General features: G+C 44.5%; 1 protein-coding gene across 1 annotated transcript in view; it reads left to right on the top strand.

Annotated features, from left to right (window-relative positions):
* Window positions 1-4704: 4704 nt before the first annotated feature.
* The window catches only part of LOC309585181 (phospholipid-transporting ATPase FetA-like), a gene marked incomplete at its 3' end in the record, with an annotated part of 62294 nt that continues 44636 nt past the window's right edge, over window positions 4705-22362 (top strand). The window contains exons 1-2 of the mRNA XM_082301713.1: window positions 4705-4800; window positions 11780-11858. Of these exons, the coding sequence (XP_082157839.1) occupies window positions 11816-11858 (43 nt within the window). The 5' untranslated portion in view covers window positions 4705-4800; window positions 11780-11815. The remainder of the gene's footprint in view (window positions 4801-11779; window positions 11859-22362) is intronic.

Here is a 22362-nt window from a genome sequence, read left to right as displayed (position 1 = left end):
ATGTTTTCGGCCCTGCTCCATGTCTCATAGGCTGCAAAGGCGACACCTGAGAAACATTATTTCAATTTCTGTTTTAAAACATCAGATGATACCACATTTGTAGGTTGGTGCCTGGAAGATGAGATCAATAGTTGCCGGAGCAGGTTGTTGTTTTCTTTTTAAAGACATGAGTCTGGGCCTTTTTTAATTTCTCGTGATTTTCCTTAGCTGGCCATTGTTTGTTAAGGGTTTGGAATACTGGGCAGGGGCCGTTGGTGGAGAAAAGGCATCTCTAGCCACACACCCTTCCTTCCCTGATGAAGGTAAGTGGCACTCCACCATATCCTGACTCAGGTTATTCTGCACACACTCACAAAAGCTATTTTCTGACCATTTCCATGTAGTGTATACTGGGACAGCTCACAGTTTCTGGAGTAACTGGTGAAGTATGGGAATACTTCTTTATGAACCTGCAGTACTAGAGCTGCACACTTCAGATTACACCCACAGAGATGGATGCATACAGGTAGGAATCCAGAGCATCCCTTCAAACTGAGTTAATCTGGAATTCCTTGGAGGACCACTTGAATGAGTTGAGCAGAGTAGCTCCCAAAAGGCAAGGACAGCCCTAGAACAATTGGTCACTTCATGACATGACCCTCTTCTGCCCATGTTATTTTCCACCCACAGGCAGGCCATGATAACAGGAACATGTAGGATTTCATTTTCCCTTCCTCTGCAGAGCTGTGGTATGCATTCTACCAGTCGGACAGTTTTGTCTGCCACATTCTCCACAGGGATCAAGGACACTGCCAGTGCACTTCACGTGTGATACAGTGTGTTTTGGGACCCTTGGTCTTTCATTATTCACTTCATGATTGTGCTGGTGTTTCCTGGACTACAGCAATTTACAACTTGGATGGTTTTTTTAGTCTCTATTTTTTAAACAGGTCTCTCATATCCGAGGTGTGGACAATAATGTCGTGATTTGTTCCTTTCAGTCCTGTATTTCTCATGTATCATAATCTGACTTTTGACACCAAGAGGATGCAGAAAGTCTCTCATAGGAAAGCCAGTTGGGACAAGGGGGCCGTCTGACCCCTTGGACCCATTGCAGGTGCTCAACAGATATTCCAGGGGTCCCCAGAGTGAAGTAGGCTACTTATCCCAGAGTGAAGTAGGCTACTTATCCCTCCCCTATACAAGGAGCTCCTCACTGGGCAGGACTAGTGGGGAAAGTTAGGACAAGGAAAGCATGGGCTGTGGGAGGAGATTCAGTCATCTAAGGCTGGCCCTTAGGGGGTTTGTGGGGAAGCCCTCCAGTGCCATGTAGAAAAGCTTTTCTGGAACAGTGACTAGCATGGTTAGGAACTGAGCAATGCACTTGTGCTGTTCTGGGAGATGGAGATGAGACTCGTTGGGCGGAAATGAACCCTGGAGATTGCTCTGGCTCTGGGCGTGGGGTACCCAGCTTGGCTCATCAGTCACAGCTGCTTCTCTGCAGAGAGTGGCACCAGCCATGGTAGAGCAGGTCAAGCTTCAAACCTGGCAGCTCAGGAGTGGCAGACTGCAGTTACAAGAGAGTAAGGGAAAGCAAAGACCATCAGTGCTCCTTTTGAACAATACTGGATCATTGGGAAAGCATCAAGATGACAGTAATTTTAAAAATTGCGTATCATAGTGAAAGATTCTCTCAAGGACTGACATTTGGTTCAAGCCTACATTGTGGGATGCTCCAGCATGTGCTTCTCTCCTGTTTCTCCCCTATCCTCTAGTTTGTCCCAGTTACTCAAGGGCATATTGACGCATTCAAAGCCTTACTAAGTCACCAGGCACAGACACGTTTGAGTTCTGGGTGCTCCTGAGGTGATCCTCTGCTCTGTCAGCTTTGCTGTTTGGAGAAAGACCACATCTAATCTGGAGAGTGGGCTGAGAGCACCGTTTAAAACAGTGCTAGTAAGGCTTCAGTTTTGCATCTTGATCACAGCTGAAATGTTGCAGAGGCTGAAGGACTGGAGGTCATTTGCCCAAATAAAGTCTTTGGATAAGGTCCTAATGGCATGAATTTAAATCTATCCCGCTCCAGCTAGCCGTCTGTGATTAGTGGGCGTTGGGAAGGTGGAGGATCCAAAGGTGAAGGAGCACAGTATGGAGGAGGCTGCCTGGCCAAAGACAGTTTACTGGAAAAGCTACAGATTTAACCTCTTCCCACCAGTACGGATCATGGCAAGTCACAGCTGCCCTGCTGCAGCTGTCCAGCTGAATCTCTGCCCAAACTGTGTTGGCTGCAGGGGACACTCAGACACCCAGCATATGTGTACACCCTTTAAACGGGAACTGAAATTTCCATAAGTGCCACTGCAGGCAGCAGTGCTCCCTGGCGCGTTTGGAAATCTGCAAAGGAGGATGCAAATTGTGTGGTGATTGGGAAGATGCTGTCCAGGGTAAGGCAAGGACAAGAGAACCCAGTTCATAACCCTGAGTCACTCCTGCTCTTCTGATTACTTCCATGTGTGTTGAGCTTCCCTATGTAAGCAGGTTCACTGGAGTCCACAAGGAAAGCATAGCTGAGGGGAAAAGTCATGGCCAATGTATGTGAGGTGGATTTCAGTGCCAATAAAAATCATTAACAAAACAGCCTACTAAACTCTTAGCTATTTTAAAGTCTAAACAAGATCCAGGGCTGGGTGACTTAATGATTGGTTCCACTTGTGTGTCAGAGGAAGGAGACAAATCTAACTCTAGGAAAGAAGAAATGACTGTCGCTGAGGTCAAAGTGGTAACAAGCAAGTATAAAGACAACAGCAAAGAAAGTAGGAGTAGTGTAGAATGACTCGTCATCAACCAGCATATTAAAATGTCATGAAGAAAAGCAGATGAAAGTTATAAGAAGGAGGAAGACTCCAGAATGAGGCAAAACCAAGGGGTTCTCCAAATGTGTAGAAGGACCAAAATTAATCCAGATCCTTGTACTTTTTATTGCAGGAAAAAAAAGTGATACTTGGGCTGTTGCTGTTAAAACAAGGTGTGGTTGGTGAGAACATGAGAAATGGCTACTGCAGGAGGAATTTCTTCTCCAGTTAGATGCTGTCAAGGTCATACTCATCTGAAAATTACCTGGATCTTGAGGAGATCGGTCCTATGTGCCATGTCCCATGCTGGCTGTTTGTACATGTGTTAGAATTAGGAAGCCAATTCAGTGAGCGTTGTCTCACGTCAGTGTAGCTTGGAATATCCCTGAAGTCATAGCAAAGGGCACAGACTCTTTTTCTTCTTTCAGAAATTGCTTATGGTGCTAGAGCGTCCTCTTCATTGTCCCTCTGTTCCTCAACCTTCATGACCAGCACTGGAGTACTGCCAGTGCAGCTTCCAGAGTCCTCCATACCTTTCTTCTTGACTACAGAAGATTTCACTTTCTAGAAAATACTCTTTGGCAAAGCCTTGACTCTTGTGTTACTATAATTAATCAGCTGATTAATGCATTCAAGTGGGTGGGTTTGAAATTAATTTTAACAGCGTTGATGAATTTCCCAGTAGAAAAACTCAGAAGCTGAAGGAGAAAAACAGACAAAAATACACATAGAAATGTTAGTTTCTTGCGTTGTCACAATAAATGGGGATGTTCCTGGCGGGCATTACTGTGAACATGGCTGTGTAAAGAATATGGTGGTTTAAAAATAATTGCAATTCACAGGTATAGGGAAGCTAGAAGTGGATTAAAGTTGTAGTTGCCCCAGTTTTGGTCTGGAGACTAGAGCATTTGGTAGGTAAAATGCCAGGGGACTGGCATATAGGAGGACACTGTATTGTAAAGGGTCCCACAACTTGGGAAAAAAAGTGAATTTTTGTTCGTTGAAGGTGGGAAAACAGGTGGGATGGTTGGAAGGCTCACAAGAGTGCTGGGGGGCTCTGGTGAGGAGGGACCCCATGACCACAGTGAGGTCAGGCAGGTATCCTGGAGGGCAAGAGAAGGTCGTGTTCTCGGGATGAGCAAGCAATTTGGCGCCAAAGCAATCCTCTGGCTGGCTGGAGGAAGCTCTGTGGTTGAGTTATGCAATTGTGCTCTATGAGACTTTTCTCTGCAGAGTTTTTGCTACTCACAGCTTTGGAAAGTGGGTGAGGTGGAGCCTTGGGATCAGCTTGTAGGACAGTGTCTCTGGGTTTAAGGAGTCCTGACCGACTCCAGCGTTACGGACACAGAGAGAGGGGCTGCTGCTAAGAAATGGATCCCTTCCCAAGTTCATCCTTTTTGAAAGCAAGTTGATACGTTGGCCTCTTTTACCCGCTTGCTTTCTTTTTGAAAGCTTCCGCGTCGGCAGGAGGTAGGTAAAGCGAGCAGCTGTTGCCTCTGGAGTTAACTGGGTTTCCCCAAGCCTAGGTGCTCTGCTTTTCTGCTTTACTCTTTCACAGTTTGTAGCACTGAAGCATTTTATTTTTAAAGGGAGCTACTACACTCTCCCTACAGGAAACAGAATATAAAAAAAGGAAAGGAGGAGGGAAAAAAAAAAAAAATTGGCAAGGAGCCAAGCCCAGTGACTGAAGTAAGAAGTAAGGAACTTGGAGTAAGTGTAGTTGCCGGGACATTGTATGTCAGAGCGAGTCAGCGGCGGACTTTAAGGGTGTCGGAGAGGACACACGATGCCCATCTCACAGCGCAGATAAGGTTTGCGCCCTTAGGTGAATGACCCGGCGCTGCGACTGCGAGTGAAGCTGTCGGTCTTGGGAGGGGATAAAGCTGCGTGTTAATGAGAAGAGAGGAGTATACCGGAGTGCTATGGAGGGCAGCAACTTTGTTGCTGTGACTTTCACAAGGCTTCAAGGGTAAGATTTAATGCTTTCCTTCCGCTCTCCTTTTCCCTGCCACTTTTTTTGGGGGGGGGGGGGGGGGGGGGGGCGAAAACATGTGGTTTTGTTTTTTTTTTTCCCAGACCCAAGAGTTTTGCGAACCTTAATCAAAGCGCTCGGGGTTGATCTTTTCCTACGGGCGAGCTGAGAGACGTCTGGGTGGAGTGAGCTGAGCTGTGCATGATTCCAAGCAGCAGCGGCCGGAGCAGCAGCAGCCGCCCGGGGAAGCTGCTATTGTTTGTTTCAGAGGGATCAGACCGCGTTCCTCTTTGGGAGCCCGCTCGGCCACAGCTGTTGATCCGTAACCTGAGCGTCGTTGCAGCTAACTTACCCAAAGGAGCTGAATGCAGTTTTTGAACTGCCATCCTGGTGTCAGTTTAAAGAGTGTTTTAATGAAGACAGATGGAGGATGTTGGATCATTACTTTAAGACGTGGCAGATAACAGACTGAGCCTGTTTCCCAGCAATTACAGCTAATTGCATTGGCACATTTGAGTGTAGGGGTGGAAACGCGGAGTTTCACGGGCTTCTGTATGTATAGATTGGAACAGCACCAGAAAATATCTGTAGGGCTGGCTCACCTCATCCAGGATACCTCTTCAGGTATGAAAAAAGCAGGGAAGTTTCAGGGATACTTTCAAACTGTTTGCAGTGAGTCAGTAGGTGTAAACCAGAGACTACACTCGTTTTCTAAACCCTGATGCAAAGAGCGACCACTTACAGTGCCTTAAACTTACTCCGGGTTTTAGTTCTGCCAAACCTGACTTTAGTCCTGCAAAAGAGTAGTTCTGGGATTCAAGACACACATTTTGGTTGTCCACCCTGCATCTCACTTTCTGTGTTTGCAAAGCGGGTAGTGGTACAACACATGCTATTCCCTGTTTTGCTCTTGAGGTATTCAAACACCGGAGGCTGTAAGGAGGGGTGGAGAAATGCAAATAGTAATGTATTTCAGTGCTAAATGATGATTAGTGCTAGTTCCTTCTAATGGCTGAAATTTTTGTGTCTGCTTTTGATAGAGAAAAGCAAATGTGTTCTGTTTGGAACCGAAATTTGACAAATTTGACTGAAATAGCTAGTACAGCTGTAGTTCAAAGTAAACATGCCTTTGTGTGGCACATGGCAAGGTCAGTTTGTGCCAGGTGTGCCAGGTCTTTATGCTGCTCTTACCAGAGCCTTGGCAAACACAGCACTGTGATGTCCTTCTTTTGCAATACCTGCGAGTGAATGTGACTGTCCAGTTCCAGCACATGACATGTGGCAGCAAAGGCGTGGATAAAACAGGGAGGTTGAGGACCTGATGTATTTTAAATCCATAGTATCTTCTCAGTTGTGCCTCCAAATCCAGTGTAAAGTGATCCATGTTTAAAATTTAGGGACTTGTATCTGGCATTTAACATCATTACTCCACCAAGAGCAATGAGTAGTGAAAGCAAGAAGTTTTCAACCTTTTCTGTCATGATGCTCAGTGCTTAGGATCTGTTTTCTTGTATGTTGAGTTATTGGTTGGATATTTAGTACTTGAGCCTGAAAATAATAGAATTCTAAGACCTGTGGGTGTTTGTGGTCACTACATCATCTAAACACAAATTTAAAAAAACTCAAACTTATGTGCAAAAACTGACCTGACGTGAAAAGGTGAGTGGAGGCGTGGTATGCTTTCTGAATTTGTATCTGCACGGAATTGTTTCAACTTTTTTGTGTGTATACATACCACAGGATATTTGATGGCAAAACTGGCTGGAGAAATCTTGTTCTGCTGACTAATTCGCCTCATTTCTGGGTGCTTGCTTCTTGTACTATAGCACAATTCACTGCCCACTCAGATCTGATATGACCACTACTTGGGCAGGACTTTCAGTCCGTACTGAACTACACCCCATGATCTGGATTAAAATAACCCTTCCAAAAATGATTGTATTTAACATGGATCATTTCACAGAGTCTGGGAATGAAGTGATAGGAGCAGAGGCACCAAGTATATTCTAATCCGTATTTATCATTGAATCTGGTGTATCATATAGCTTTGTCCAGAGAAATAGGGCCAAGAAACAAGACGTGTTTTCCATCCATGGCATCTGCTCTGCATTCATCCAGGTTGTGCCATGTCTTTTCTCATTTTGCCTCTCGAGACTGTGATGGTGGTAAGTGCCTCCCTCCACCCCCAGTTTGCAGTACAGCCCTCAGTGAACCTTTGCAAATTCCTCATGTTGTAGTTCACTGCAACTTGCCCCTTATGCAGGAGGAGCTTTGCAGTTGTGTTCTCAAGCCAAATAGTTGAATTGTGGAATGGTTTGGGTGGGAAGGGACCTTAAAGATCATCCTCTTCAGCTCCTCTGCCATGGGCAGGGACATCTTCCACCAGACCAGGTTGCTTAGAGCCCCATCTAGCCTGGCCTTGAGCACTTCCAGGGATGGGACAGCCACAGCTTCTGTGGGCAACCTGTGCCAGTGCCTCACCACCCTCACAGTTAAGAATGTCTTCCTAATACCTAATCTCAGCCTACTCTCTTCCAGTTTGAAGCCATTCCCCCTTGTCCTGTCATTACATGTCTTGCCAAAAGTACCTCTCAAGTTCTCTTGTGGCCTCTTTAACTACTGACATTTGCTCTGAGATCTCCCCAAAACCCTCCCTTCTCCAGGCTGAACAATCCCAGCTCTCTCATCCTTTCCTCATAGGAGAGATGATCCATCCCTCTGCTCATCTTGGTAGCCTCCCCTCTGGAGTGGCTCCAGCAGGTCCCTGTCCCTCCTGTGCTGGGACCCCAGAGCTGGATGCAGTGCTCCAGGTGGGTCTCAGCAGAGCGGAGCAGAGGGGCAGAATCCCCTCCCTCCCCTGCTGCCCACGGGGCTCTGGATGCAGCCCAGGACACGTTTGGCTCTCTGGGCTGTGAGTGCACATGGCAAGCTCATGTTGAGGTTCTCATCCACTAGCTCCCTCAAGGCCTTCTCCTGGGGTCTGCTTTCAATCCATTCTCTGCCCAGCCTGTACTTGGGATTGCCTTGACCCGTCTGGCTTCTTTAAATAAGTCTGAACTTGGTTTATGAGAAAACATCCCCTCCTTATTCAAGAGCTGTCAAAGCAGCTTCTCGTTGTGGATGTTGAAATACTCAGAGCCCGTGATCAAACTGTCAGTTGCCATAAAGCACGTGGATTATCTTTGCAGATGTGTAAGCAATGCAGACACAGTTCCTAGAACCCTGTAGGTACAAAGGTGTTATATGTTGAGAGGGGATAATTTATTTGTCGCTTATACCCCCAATTCCCCATAAATGAAGAATGGGGAATTTGAACTTTAAATAATTTCTGCTGTAGGCCCTGAAAATACAGGGAAACAACATGTGTCCTGTTAAGCTGAAGGGTTGGACCTGCATGAGTTTCAAATACTCTGAGCCTCAGTTGATTATTGAACAGTGCAGAATACGTGGGGTAAAAAGAAATAAAGAAAATCCAAAAATAATCAAGTGGAAAACGGAACAGCAACAAAGAATCCAGAAGGGCTGACACAGACTGTGGAAAGCAACTAGAGGAGACTGAAGCAGCACTTCACTTTGCCTGACCATAGCTGGTGCCAGGGAGAATTAAGAAAAACAGGAAATTGCCTTTTTTTTTTTGACTATAGAATGGTTTTTTTGGTGTGTTTATTGGTTTTTTAATTAATTCAGGAAAAGGAGGCTATGAAATTGTCCTACCAAAATTTGACAATATTTAATGCCACACAACCAATGAAATATGAGATAATTTTTTTTCCCTGGTAATTTTTTTTTTCCCAGAAAGCACAAAGAGAAATTAAAACTGTAATTAAAAATGGATGTGAGTGATAGGAGGCTGATGACCCATCACTGCAAGTTTGGAAGGGAAACTGAATCTCAGACTTAAAAAATAGAAAAGCAAAGAAAATGGAACAGAGGCATGAATTTTGATTACATGTGAATCTGTGGGGAAAAAAAATACCCTGAGGGAGGTTGTTGATAAATACAGGTGCAAAGATGTTGGACTCTGCAGGTAGAATTGGGAGTCTAAAGTAAGCCAAGAAAAAAGACCTGGGACTGAAAGACAGGAAGAGCCAAGGTCATCCAAGAGGGCACATCTGTCTGCACAAGCTGTGGTCATTGAGACAATCAGGAGCAGTACCTGTTGCTCCACCAAAGGGGACAACTTCACCATTACTTGCTTGTGTTTGTTTTCACACTGGCAGCTGGTGGTCAATGAACTCTCAGACTGAAAACAGACACCTGAAGTGTGACAGTGTACTGTCACAGAGGGGGTGTGAGCAGGCAGCCTCTCACAGAAGCTACAGCCAGCATGAGAGTGGCTTTCCTCAGTAAAGAAGTATGGGGATTAGATGTGTGAGTCAATAACAAGACAGTAAAGGAAGAAATTTGCAATATTATGAAAATAAAGGGTACACCTCAATGCAATAGGGGTGTGCCCAGCTCTTAATGCCATCGTCTGTGTGCCCATTGAATACTGACACATTCTCAAATTACACTGTGGTTTGGGCAAGTCAGGAACTGAGTTTTGCCTAAAGGATCAGGTCAGCTTGGGAAGGATTCATACGTAACTCCTGGGATTTAACTAAGTGAGCAGGTATGCCGAGTCTGTGTGGTGGAAATGATGTACTGGAGACGTAATTGGTACAAATGAATGTGGCAAAGTTATCTCCCATGTCTGCCTTAAAAGGCAAAGTTTTGTGGGAATTGAAAGCCTGTAAGGGTATTTGTGCTGGCCATGATGGTAACTTAAATTTACTGCTGAGTGAAGACATTCAATCAATGCAATCCTGATTTAATGCACTGTGGGAACTACATGCCTTCCATATCAAAACAGTGTATTGTTTCAGTCTTCTTGTCACACTGCACTCCCACCAGAAACGAGGGTTCAAAGAATCACAGTAATTAACAAAAGCTATATGTCAGAGCTGAAGGGAGTTGCAGGTTTTTGTTCAGAAGATGTGAAGGTCTATTGTTTGTTTCATGTTATTGCTGCTGAAAGAAGGCTTATAACCACCTTCTCTTCTCTGCTCCCCCAAAAACATAAGCATCTTTATTTCACGCTCTGCTGAAATTATATGCCTTGTCAATTGAGTGCACAGCTGGGAGAAGTTTGGTAGCTGGGGATTGTTTTTCTAAAATGTTTGGAAAATACAAGAAGATCCAGGGTTCATATGGATCATGTAATCATCAATATGATGATTATAACCAGTTAACCTTTTGCATCTTCGTGCTGACAATGAACAATGACTATTGTTTTTTAAAATGTTTTGCAAATAAAGCAGCATCCAGAGTTCATATGGCTCATGTAATCATCAATATTCTGATTACAACCAGTCAACCTTTTGCATCCCTGTGCTGCCAGGATTACCAGATTAGTGATTATCAGATCTGTGGCTCTCGGTGCTTTTGGAAATCTGAGGTATTTACTTCTGTGTGTGTGGGTACTGTCTCACTCTCCCCACCATCTTACGGGGAGCTCTCTGTCCTAGTTAGTAGGATTTCGTAAGACATAATAGTAACTCTAAAACATGGAAGAAATACATTGAAAGTGATTGACTAAGCTCAGGGATGGAAAGTTAGTTTGGTCAGCAGGATCGAGAAAGCTTTAGGTTGTGATATATTGATGCATATTTTAACTTTAAGTGGTTTGGCTTCGTGGGCAGAGAAATTCTGGGGAGAGGTGTTGCCAAAGCATTTGTCATGATGAGCAGAAACAATTGATGAATGAAAGAAAAGGGACTTCTTCCAAGCAGAGTGGGCACAAAGAGGCTCCCAAACCCCTCACTGAATTCAGACTCACTGAGCTGTAGCTGCTAAATAGAGCTTTGCTTTAGCATCTGGGGCAGAGATCTGTGCAGAAATTTGACCTATGCAAGGATGGTAGAGTTTTCCTTAAAGTTTACCTTTATTTTCTGAAAAGACATGAAGCCTAAACTTGCACCGGTGGTGTTGTATCAGGCTTGCATTTGGGCAGTGGCACAGGCTATGTTTGCACATGTGTGTTTCCAAAGTATGATATATTTGTTATTCCTGTCTCCTTATGCACCCTTGCTTTATGCAGATAGCATGGGATAAAGTGCAGAAACTACATTCTGTCACCTAGAAAACTTGTTACAGATAGATTGTGACTCCCTTAAGTGTCTCAGCTTGGCTCACTGACCACTTAAACAACTGGCAGAGTGTTCCTGTTGATTCAGGCTCCGGGTCACAGAGCAGTGCCAGCTTTTCTCATGTTCACAGATCCTCTAGGTTGTCAGCACCAACATCACCTTCAAATCCTTTAAATAAACTTGTCTGATGATTGGGACACAGAAAGTTTCACTACCAGCCAGTTTGGATGTGATTTTACTTTTTTTTTTAATGCTCAATTCCTCTGCCTATCAGGATGTATTCGGGGCCTTAAATGCATTTCTGCTGCCTGGCTTTAGGTTTCTGGGCCAAGTAGTTGGCAGCCAATGGGGGAGAAATGTCATTTTAGTCTGCCCCAAACATGCAGGATGACCAGCAATGGACAGCAGTGTGAGCCAGCACATGTTGAGCCGAGGCAGATTTACAGGAAACCAGTGCTTCCCGCTGCTTCCTCCTCTTCAAGGAAGCTGGTCTTGCTCTGGGTAGACACGCAGTTCCTCTGTGCCTTAAGTACAAGCCCTGCGTGTGTATTTGTCATTTTCATATAGCACCAATGTAGCGGGAATGTCCTTTCCAGTCTCTCCTCCACTGGCCCCTTCTTTGTGCCATGGCAGGAGATGAATTGATCAGCATGTCCAAGGTAGGGTAGCCCACTGATGCAGTGCAACCTGAAAACCTAAGATTGTTTTGTATTTTAAAGCATTCTAGATGATAAACTGTGGCTATTGGCCACAGTGTTTAGAAGTTTGTTTCCCTCATTTTTTTGGCATATAATTATATGTATGTGATGCTGTATTTGTTGTGAATTGCCTTCTCTTTTCTTTTGCAGAAGTTCCATGGAGTTGGACTAAAATAAAGTTCTGGGATGTCTCTATTTGGATTAAAATTTGGAAAGAAGAAATTGAAAGGTGAGTGTGGTGTGGTAATGCCATTATTATGGGAGCAAAGGAATGTAAATACAGCACACATGCAAGTCCTTGAGCTCCTCTTTGGGAGCATGTCTGGCCCTGCAGAGCAGGTGGGGGAAGATACACTTTCTTTCCTTTTCCTGAATTTCATACTACCTTGGGGGAGTGCTGTGGACTGGGTGCCAGTGAACAGGGGCACATCTGCAACAGAACCAGCTACAGAGTTGGTGCGCTGTTGTGACACATGACTGCCCTGGGGAAATTGAATTTTGGTGGGTTTTTTTATACAAGAATCCTTTGCAGGTGTGGGGTGGATGAGCAAAGTGCAGTGCAAAGGTCCAATGCAGTCTTTGGATGATGAAACGTACTGGTGCAACTCAAAATTCTGTGTTCAGTTTTGAGCCCCTCACAAGAAAGATGGAGCTGTCCAGGGAAGTGAAAAGAAGCTGGTGAAGGGTCTAGAGCACAAGTCTTGTAAAGAGCTGCTGAGGGAGCTGGGGGGCATTTAACCTGGAAAAAAAGAGTCTCAGAGGAGACTTTATTGCCCTCTTAAACTACTTGAAGCTGTAGTTAGGTATAGGTCAGTCTCTTCTACTAGGTAACAAGCAACAGGACAAGAAGAAATGGCCTTAAGATATACTAGGGGAAGTTTAGATTGGGTGTTAGGAAAAATTTCTTCACGGAAGGGGTTGTCAAGCACTGGAACAGGCTGCCCATGGCAGTGGTAGAGTCACCATCTCTGGAGGTATTTAGTGGATGTGCAGATGTGGCATTTAGGGATACAGTTTAGTGGTGGAGTTGGCTGGGTAAACAGTTGGATTCGCTGATCTTGGAGGTCTTTTCCAGCCTAACAATTGCATGATTCTACTTTATGATGGCAATGGCCCCGATATTTCCTTCAATCAAAAACAGGAAGAAGAGTAAATCAGAGACATGCACCCTGAGAGCACATATGTGTGCACCCTGGAAGACCCAGTGTGGAGCCTCTGGTCAGGGATCCAGGTCTGCAGATACAGTGAAGAGGGAAAGTCTCTAGCCTTTCCTTTCAGGGTGTTCCTCCCTGTGTTTGATGAATGTGGAATTACTGCCCTACTTGTATTTTGACATTAAATTATTTTCCAACCTCTCTGAGCTCAGAGGACTGAACAGCTTTTTCCCAGGGGTTTATTTTTGCAATTGTGCTGCTATTTCCCCTTCCTGGACCAGGGCAGACTGTGAGCCCTGCTTTTAAGACAGGGGCATCCGTTTGCTTCTCTGGCAGTCCCAGGAGAGGAGGTTGCGAGTGCTCCCAGGGCAGGGTCTCTGCCAGCCTGAGATGTTTTTTACCCCATCTTGGCTTTGCTGATGAGGGAGTACAGGTTTGTCTGTGAGCCACCATCCACTCAGGGCATCCCCACTTGTTAAGCAGTAGCTGTTCAGGTTATCAAAAAGATTCTGTTGCTATATTAGGAAAGTGTTGTGTTTTTCCTGGGCCCGGGCCTGGGTTTTAGCAGAGAAGAATTCAGCCCCACCCTCTTCAGACAAGTATTTGAGAAACTCAGATCTTGCTAGATATAAACCCTATATTTTTTTGGGAAAAATAATTTATTTTCGCATCTGATCATAAGTTCAAAACCAATGAAAGCAAACTGGAAATAGTTCAGAGGATAAAGGAAGCTGGGGCAATCAGGGAATGAGGAGCTTCCATAACAGGAAGCTAAGAGTGTTTTCTCCTCCCCTATTGTTTTTAGTTATTTTGCTTTGCAGCCCCAAAGCTATGAGTGCTCCTTGCAAACATTTCACTAGGCATAAATGACAGTTTTGAAGTGCTGTTTTAATCCAAGAGTTTATAAGTTTTATGTTTGCAGAAGTCCAAAGGACTGTACTGCCTGAGAGCAGGCAAGGCCCTCCCACAGGGAACATCCTGTGTGCTCATCTTGGAGGGACAGTACTGCTTATGAAAAGATGAAATTTCTGTTCCAAAAACAAAGCTGGATGATGTTTAACCTTGATGAAGAGCCGTGCTCATGGTATGACCTCCGTGGGAGGGAATGGTTTACCTCAGGCATCAGCCGCTGGATCTGGGATCAGGATTGCTCCCACGAGATCCAGTGTTTCTACCCAGCAAGACATGGTTTCCACTTGAGCTGAAGTGGAGGCGAAATTTGATAGGTGTAGTTTAAGAGGACAGGTTACGTGGTCTTAAGTTTCTTGGAGATAAGAGTTGGCTTTTTATAGTTTCAAGTTCTTTATAGAAGTAATCAGGAATGTAACTAAAACGCAGGTCATGTCAGACAGACAAAAATGCCTAGCTCCTGGAAGCTCTTCCAGCTGAAGCAGGGAAGTACACCTCTTAGATAAGCAGCAGTGGTGTTTCTGTGGAAGAGGTGCCTGAGATCTTTTATGCTGAGCTAAAAGAAACAGAGAGGAAGGGGGGCACTCCTAGTTCATGGAGTGTATGGAAGGTTGGAGATGGCTGATAATTGTGGAATATCTCTACTCACTGGCTTCATCCCATGGCAGTTTAGTTCAGCATTGGAGCTTCATACCTCGAGGACAGGGATAAGCAGATACTGTCCATGAAAAAAATGGGAATAGAGAGCAGAGTGAATTCAACTACATGGATGGAAGGACAGTCATTGCAGCAGTTTCATCTCCATAAGCCCAGCCTCAGGGCACTGTGAGAGGAAGAGGAAGGTTATAAATTGAGGTAGTGCTTTTGGAAAGCTCCACTGAGTTTTCCTTCTTGCTGCTCACCAAGGCAACTGGGCTTGGAGCAGTTGGGCTCTGGGAAGGACTTGGCAGCTCAGGGGGAAGGCAGCCCACAACTGGCACTACGGGACACTGAGCTCAGCTGCCTTCTGGGATCCCCACTCTGATCTAATAGGAAATGTCTCACCACAATAGGCACTGAATATGAAAAATGTATTTATTTTTACATAATTTCCCATGAGGGAAATAACTGTGAATTGAAAAACTTCTCAAAGTTCGTTTTGGAGCTGTATTTATTTTTATGATTTTTTTGCATCACTTCCTATCGCTGTGCCTTGCTGTTATTAACAACATGTGCAATTGTGTCAAGCTGCGGCATTTACCAGCATGTCTAGGAGATACTGTTTTCTAGTAAAGGAAATTATATGTGACAGCCAGTGACTGTCAGACTAGTTTTCAAAATAAAAACAAAATACTATTTCAGCTGCTTTTTTTGGCATGTTAATATTAGTCAAAATATTGTGAACTACTATCAGAAATAAAACCAGGACATGGAGTGATACAAAATTCTAAACCAAATGGGTGGGCAAGGGGGGGGGGGAGGGGGGAGAAATCAAATTTTTTCAAAATGAAGAAGAGACAATTTGTACTGCTAATATATTTTAAAAATGTATGTTTCATTCTGAAGCAGACTGAAACAAATACGAAAAGATGTAGATGCTTCTTGAGAATTAATTTGTTGCCAGGCATTTTTGAGACATGGTGAGTGGGAGTCCCCACCTCTGCCCAGAGCCGGGGCATGTGGGTGAGACATTGCCAGGAGTAGAAAAGGAAGGAAAACCAGAACTGGTGTTATTGCAGGAGATGGGAAAAGGGAGAGATGAGTCAGCTCGTGTCTCTTCCTAGAAAAACCTAAATGGGAATATTTTCAGGTTTAAGGTTATCCAACACTTCTTCCACCTGTGTCCCAAGAGAGCTGTTCGACCACAAGTGTTGTACATGCTGGGCAAATCTGAGGCATCCTTTTGGAGCTCTCTATTCTTCTTTTCTCTCTTCTTATGGTGATAATAAAAAACGCTGCTTAAGGGCAGGCTCTACCACTGAACTTTATGTTGATATTAAAAATTTACTAAACCTGAGGTGGAAGTATTTCCAGTTCACCCTCAGGGTTTTTTATTTCAGACCTTTCATCTGCTGTATGAAAATGGAGGAGGTCAGTATATCACATAAGTGGGTCCTCTGTTAGTGATTCCAGTAGCAAAATAATTTGGCTTTCTATACCAGGGATATATGAAGTGTTTTACCTGTGTGAGAAATTCCCCTATATGTGGTGTTTGTTTGATGCTTAGCAGGTGGCTAAGCTCAGTACAATCACCAAAGATGCAGTCCATGACCACAAAAGTGTATTTCTTGCATTTTTTTATTTCTTCAGGAGGAAGGCGGTTTCTTGGTTTTTTGAGGCAAAAAGACACAATAAATATATTTATTAATAATTGAAGGACAGGAAGGAGGAAATAGGGCTAAAACCCATTGATGATGGTGTCGCTGTAAGGTCATGATGCATGCTTTTTCTTTATTAAATGCCTCACACTCAGCACAACCTACTCCATTTCAGAGATGAAAATTGCCAGCATAAATCCTCACCAGCCAGAGCAGCCAGAGAGTCTCCCTAGAAAAGGGGGCATCTGCACATTAAAAATGTGTGGGTTTGTAGCATGGAGCCCTGGAGAGCCCCTCCTTTGAGTCAATAAAAAAACCACATTTGTTTGCCAGGCAGCTGGGCATGTTCCTGCTCCCAGACGGGCTTGGCTCTGACCTCCCTCTCCCCGTTTCCATCCCACTGGTTTCTCACTGCTCCTGCTGCCCCAGCCATGCTTGCTGAACCCTGCCAGGCTCTGGCTGCAGTTCAGGGCAGGGATGGGCTTTGGTTTCGTGCTGCAGAGCAGCAGGTGCGCAGCACCGGTCAGGTTACAGCATGAGGGTGACACTCAGGTGATGGGGGTCTGACAAATGTCTGTGTCCCAGACTGGCTGTGAAATACAGATATTTAACCAGTATGACCCTCAGACCTGTCATATGGCTCTTTGCTTCATCCATACGTCCTCTGATGCATATGAGATAATGAACTTCTCGCGTAAAGGTCCCTGGCTTTGGTTTTGGAAGGAGTTCACTTGTTGCAGCTCTGATCCCAGCAAGGTGCTGCTGTGTTATGAATGTGAAAACCTGTGGTATCAGTGCTGTAAAATAATCCCATTCTCTTTACCTCAACGACTGGGACTCTACCCACATACAGCACCTGCAAATCAAGACACTTGTTGCATGGTTCTTTCACCCCTAATGATTGCAAAAAGGGGCAATTATTGCTTTAAGGTGCAAGGAGATTTTGGCTATTAGGTTGTATAATAACCTCCTAGGAGAAGAGGATTTTGGTTGCCTAACACAGTATATGACGACTTGCCCTCTCCCATGGAGTTGCCTTTCAATGGAGACTGTAATTCTCAGGTTTTTTGAGGGGAGGATAGAGGTACTGACTTACCATGGCAGTTTCCAGTCTCTTGTGCACCTGGAGGAACAGTCTCGCAAAGACCAGAAAAATAGGGCCAGGATTTCTCTGCCTGTTCAGAGATGACTGATCTCCTGGATGCTGAGTGTGAGGTGGCCATAGTTGAGAGGTGATACTGAAAGCTGGGCCACACAGTGATGATGAGGTGCCCAAAAGTAAGGACAACAAAAGTAGGAGGGAGATGGGACAAGGAGGATGTAGCAGGAGACACATCATGAGTTGTGTGACTGGAGGGGGTCTTCTGAGACTGCTTATAGCCTGTTGCAGGGGAGCCCTGAATTACAGTCCCAGTAGGGTCAGTTCCCTTGGAACCAGAACAATCTGTTACAGCTTTTGCAACTTGGTAAGGATAATAGCTTTGCTAAGAGCTAGTCTGTAAGGGAAGCTGGGGAGATGAGTCCAGCTCCTGGATGCCACTCTTTGTAGCTGGTCCAGGGCAGAGTTTTTGCTCTTGAGGTCACTTGTTTAAAGGGTGGAGGAGAGATTATTATTTTTACAGAGTTTATGCTGTCTCTGTTTTGTTGTCAGGGTTAGTTACGCAGGCACTCCCCTAATTGGGCTGTGTTCATTTCTTGCAGGAGGTATCAGTGCCTAGTTTGTGTAGGACTTGGCAAAACCAGGCAGATCTTAACCTGCCGTTTATTGGAGCCACAAGACCCAATATCTACAAAAGTTTTCCAATACCCCATTGAAAGCACTTCTCTTGGCACATGCTCCTTAGCATAAACCAGAAACAAATTTCCTGGCTGTCTGATCAGATCTTGAATCTAACCTTTTGTAGGACTTTTCCATGCAGCAGTCTTAAAGTAAGAGGTTGGTGGACTGGCCAGTTACATTTATAGCTGATTTTTTGGCATGGGTTTTATTTTATTAAATACAGATGTTACTCTGAGGTTTAGCTTCTAAAACTGTCTGCCTGAGAAAACAGGCACTTTCCCACTGACTTGGTCTCAGTGGTTAGACCAAGAACTGGGCACTAAGCCATATTTATGTACGCCGAGTTTCCACTGATGAATAATTTAAAATAGTTTTCAGTGGCAGTGAAATGATAACTTGGAACACAAATACCATTCCTTCTTTCCAGTGAATGCAATTTGCAGAAGCAGAACATTTGACTTGCTTAGAGATTATTAAAAAGTTTCAAGAAATGAAAAACTTCTCATCTGATATCCGTACAGCCTTCCCCTCCCTTTTTTCTCATTGCTTTCAGAATCAACAGGGCATGATAAGACACGCATGCTTGGATCTACAGCCAGAAACCCCTGAGTTATGGTTTCCAGGCAAAGCTGGTGTAATGCTTGACTTTTCTTAAATTTTTGTTTATTGTGATCATCCAGGAGTCTTCATTTCTGCACAGACTGTTCCAGAAACAAACGGGAGTCGCATGATCTGTGATGGTTGAGAACTGCTGGATTAGGAGGCACAGCAGTAGGACCTTACTGTCTTCAGCTGGTAAAAACCACTGAGGCAGTGTTGGCCTATGCATGTGGTCAGAGTGGTTCTCCTTTGGTGTAGCCAGAGGACAGGAAGTTCTCCTTGTTGATGCTGTTGGATGAGGCTCCCTGTGAAATTTATTGTGGTTTTTCTTGATTTAGCCAAAGGTATTGGCTGTTACCCAGCAGGAAAAAACTGAATTCTCGCCACTAGAAATTAGTCTCATGTTTTGGCCTTTAGGGATGCTGCCTCTGAGAGGGATGGATGGCTATGGCAGAGAAAGGCTCCGTTCAGTTTTGAACCAGATTCAGTTAGCTGGGGCCTTCAGAAAGGAGTTATCACAGAAAACCTGTGCTTAGGTGCCATATGGGAGTGCAGTGCCCTGATTTTAATTTCTGTTCTGTTTCATGTCCCACTGCCTCATTTCTCTGCCATCCCAGAGCCGTTTGCTGCCATTAATGTTTCTCACATGAAAGCCATTTGGAGGCTGCATCTCTCACTGTTCTGAGAGGCTTCTTTCCTCACTGGGGCACATAGGTGTGTCAGCTTCTTTCTAAGAGCATTTGAGACTCTTGAGTTCAAATCCATGTGTCAAGTGCCTCTTCCCTGGCTGCAAAGACCCTGGAGGCAACCTGAGAAAGGGGATGGCTTCTTGCTCCCCCAGTGTGCCCTGGGAAGAGCAAAGGAACTCAGGGCATGTTCAGCTGCTGCCTGCAGCACTTGGATTTCCGTTTCTGCATACAAAACAGAAGGCCACTGAGGACTTCAGAAGCTGCTGTGTGACACCGAGGCTCTGCCGTGTAGCCCGAGAGGCTTTCAAGCTTTGTCACCTATTCCTATTTACATTAACACCATTTATCTTTTCTGTGACATTTCTTCCAGGACTAGACTTGGAGCCCCTGAGGAGGGGATAAGGGTAGCGCTTACTGTATGGCAGGAAACAGGCAAGTGTTGGGAACTTCTGTTTTTAACAAATAGGTTTATCTTTCATCAGCTTTGAGATTCCCGGTTGCTCTGAGGAAAATTCCTGAAGGAGCACACAACACAATAGTTGAAGCCCAGCAAGTCTGGACCTCTTGAGCTCTGCTTCTGTTTTCCTCTGGGACACCAGATAAGTGACTCTGATCTCTTAGTACATTGTTCTCCCTGTTGTGAAGATAAGAAAAATTTGTCTGAGGAAAGCGGTGAAGGATTAAGCACTTTGAGGGTACTGAATGAAGCCGCTGTGGTTCATCTGAATCATCCATTTGGGGCAGATGGCAGCTGATTTCAAAATGACTGATACTGTTAGACGTGCCTGAAGAAGAAGAGCACATTTGCCTGCTCACATAGCTTCACGTTAGTGATTAGAGGGCTTGATGAAAACAGCCTACAGACAGATACTAAAAAATGTTGGTTTGAAAAAGGGCTTAAAAATTAGGGATGCTGTATATTTACAGGGTCACTGGAGGAAAAGGAGGAAGACTAGCAGTTCGGTGCACTGAACAGCTTAGATGCTTGCTAATGCAAAAGTGGACAAACAGGAAGAACTAGAAGAAATGATGTCTTAACACATCATCATATAATAGGTGTAACAGACATGTCCTGTGGTAACTCATGAGGCTGGAATATTAATAGAAAAGAATAAAACTTAATTCTGTAAGGTTGACAGAGGTTTTCCTTTTATGACTGCGTGGTCTGAGATGCAGCTTGAAGAAAGAGATGAACAAATTGCAGATCTCTGAGTAATGCTACAAGGTAAAGAACACAGGCATGGCAAACCAAGAAGGGCAGTCTTTTGTGGGGGAAAAAAAAAAAGAAAATACAGTTTTCTGAGAGGCAGGACATGGTGGTAAATGAAGAATTCTAGCTATGCAGAGGCAGAGTTGGAGAGAAGTGTGGAGGAACAGGACCTACTCAGCTGGCACAGAGTTTTGGTGCAGAGGTGGATAACTTTTTGGAGAGGAGAGGAAGTTGTTTCAGAAGTGATTCCCTCCAAAAAGGAAGGGAATGGGAGGAGCTGGCTGGTCCTCTGGAAGCTGGAGGGAGTGTAAACAGGAATAGTTACGAAATGATGGGATGATACTTAGGAAAAAGTGACAGTATCAAATTGTTTAACATTAACTTCAAGAAGGAAACCTTCAGTAAATATGAAGAACTAATAACTGAGGTCTCATGGGAAAGAATCCTGGGGTGGAGGGAGAATTAGGCAGGGCTGTAATTTCCTTAAATAATTGATATTAAGGGGACGTATATTATTAATTGATATTAAGGGCACATGTATATGTTATCACCTTTCAGAGAAATGCTCAGAAAGGTGAGTGAGGTGGTGAAATGAGAAGCTCCCCATTTGCTTCAGACAAAGGAAGGATGCCTGTAGAAGGTGCAGAACTGTTTTATCCAGCACAAACTGTGCGGCAAAGGCTCAAAGTGAGGAAAGGCTATCAAGGACATAAAGGGCAATAAAAGTTGTTCTCTAAGAGCTGTGGTCTTTGGGGAGGCTCAGTGGAAAAGGCCTAGCAAATAAAGCTAAGAAATCAGAGGAGTTTTCTTACGGGGTTCTTTGTTGTTTTGTTGGTTTTTTTTTCTCTAGACATCTAACATAATACTTGCCAGAAGCAGAGGAGAAAGGGGTAGGTTTTGGGCTGGAATAGAGAGAGAGTGGTTTACTTGGTAAGGTAAAGCATGCCCTGGAGCAGTGGTACCTTTGAAAGTCTGGCTCACAGGCAGACAAAGTTCAGAAGACTGGGAAGAGAGCAAGCACAGCATCTGTCTTGAAACAGAGGAAAAAGAAAAGCTGAGCAATTATAGATGTATTGGGTTCACTTGAGTAAACGTTAAAACAATACAGCAAACCACTTCAAAGTAACTGGGAGTGTGTGTGTGGGGAAGAGATGATTAACAGTCAGCAGTCCTGAAAAACTGCATCAAACCAAAATTAATTCTGTTTTAGTGGTAGCTGGAGGGCTATTGAAAAAGCCTCAGATAGCTGCAATGTATTTTGACTGTCACTTGTGGCATTTTTACAAGTAAATGGGAGATACATGCCTGAGATAAAATCACAATACAGTGAGTGCCAGATTTTTCAGGAAAAAAAAAGTCATTAACAATAGATATTGATGACTGATTAAGAAACTTGAAAGATCCATCAGGGGTATATCCCATCCTGAGTCTGGTATTCAATATTTACTTCTACATCTTGGCTGACAGAATAAAGAACACACTTAGTACATCTGTGAATGGCATCACACTGGCAGGAGCTACAAGCGCACTGAAAGATAGGATTATAGAATTGACTAGTTGGAGAAATAGTCTGAAAGAATTTGGATGCAGTTCAGCAAGGACAAATGAAAGATTTGCATTGCCTGATGAGGCATCTGGCTCTGCCAGAAAGGATCTGCCAAAATGGATCATATTCTGGGAAGCCATCCTCTGTGTGCTGGTGGTGCATAAGGATATTTAAATTACTCCTGGGTGCATTGTCTGCAAGGAAAGTTGCATGTCCCTTGTGCTCTGCTCAGCTTTGGTAAGGCCTCAGCTGCAAACCATGGCCCATTTTGGGCATTCATCCGGAGTGGGGTGAAGTAGCTGGGAAGGCCACTGGAGAGCAGCAAGAGTGGTGCTGGTACTGATGGATTAATGCATAAGAAGTGGCTGAAGAAATGGGAGCTGCTTACCCTTGGGGAGACAAAACAGCCTTCAGTATGTAGTGAACTTGGAATCACAGAGTCATAGAATCCCTGCACAGAGCTGCCCCAAGAGCCACATCTCGTGCCTGAGAACACGAGGTCCAAACACTCCTTGAACTCTGGCAGGCTTGGTGCGGTGACTACTTCC

This window comes from Coloeus monedula, assembly GCF_965178545.1.
Source record: "Coloeus monedula genome assembly, chromosome: Z".
Lineage (NCBI taxonomy): Eukaryota > Metazoa > Chordata > Aves > Passeriformes > Corvidae > Coloeus > Coloeus monedula.
This window is presented reverse-complemented; position numbering and strand designations above follow the sequence as displayed.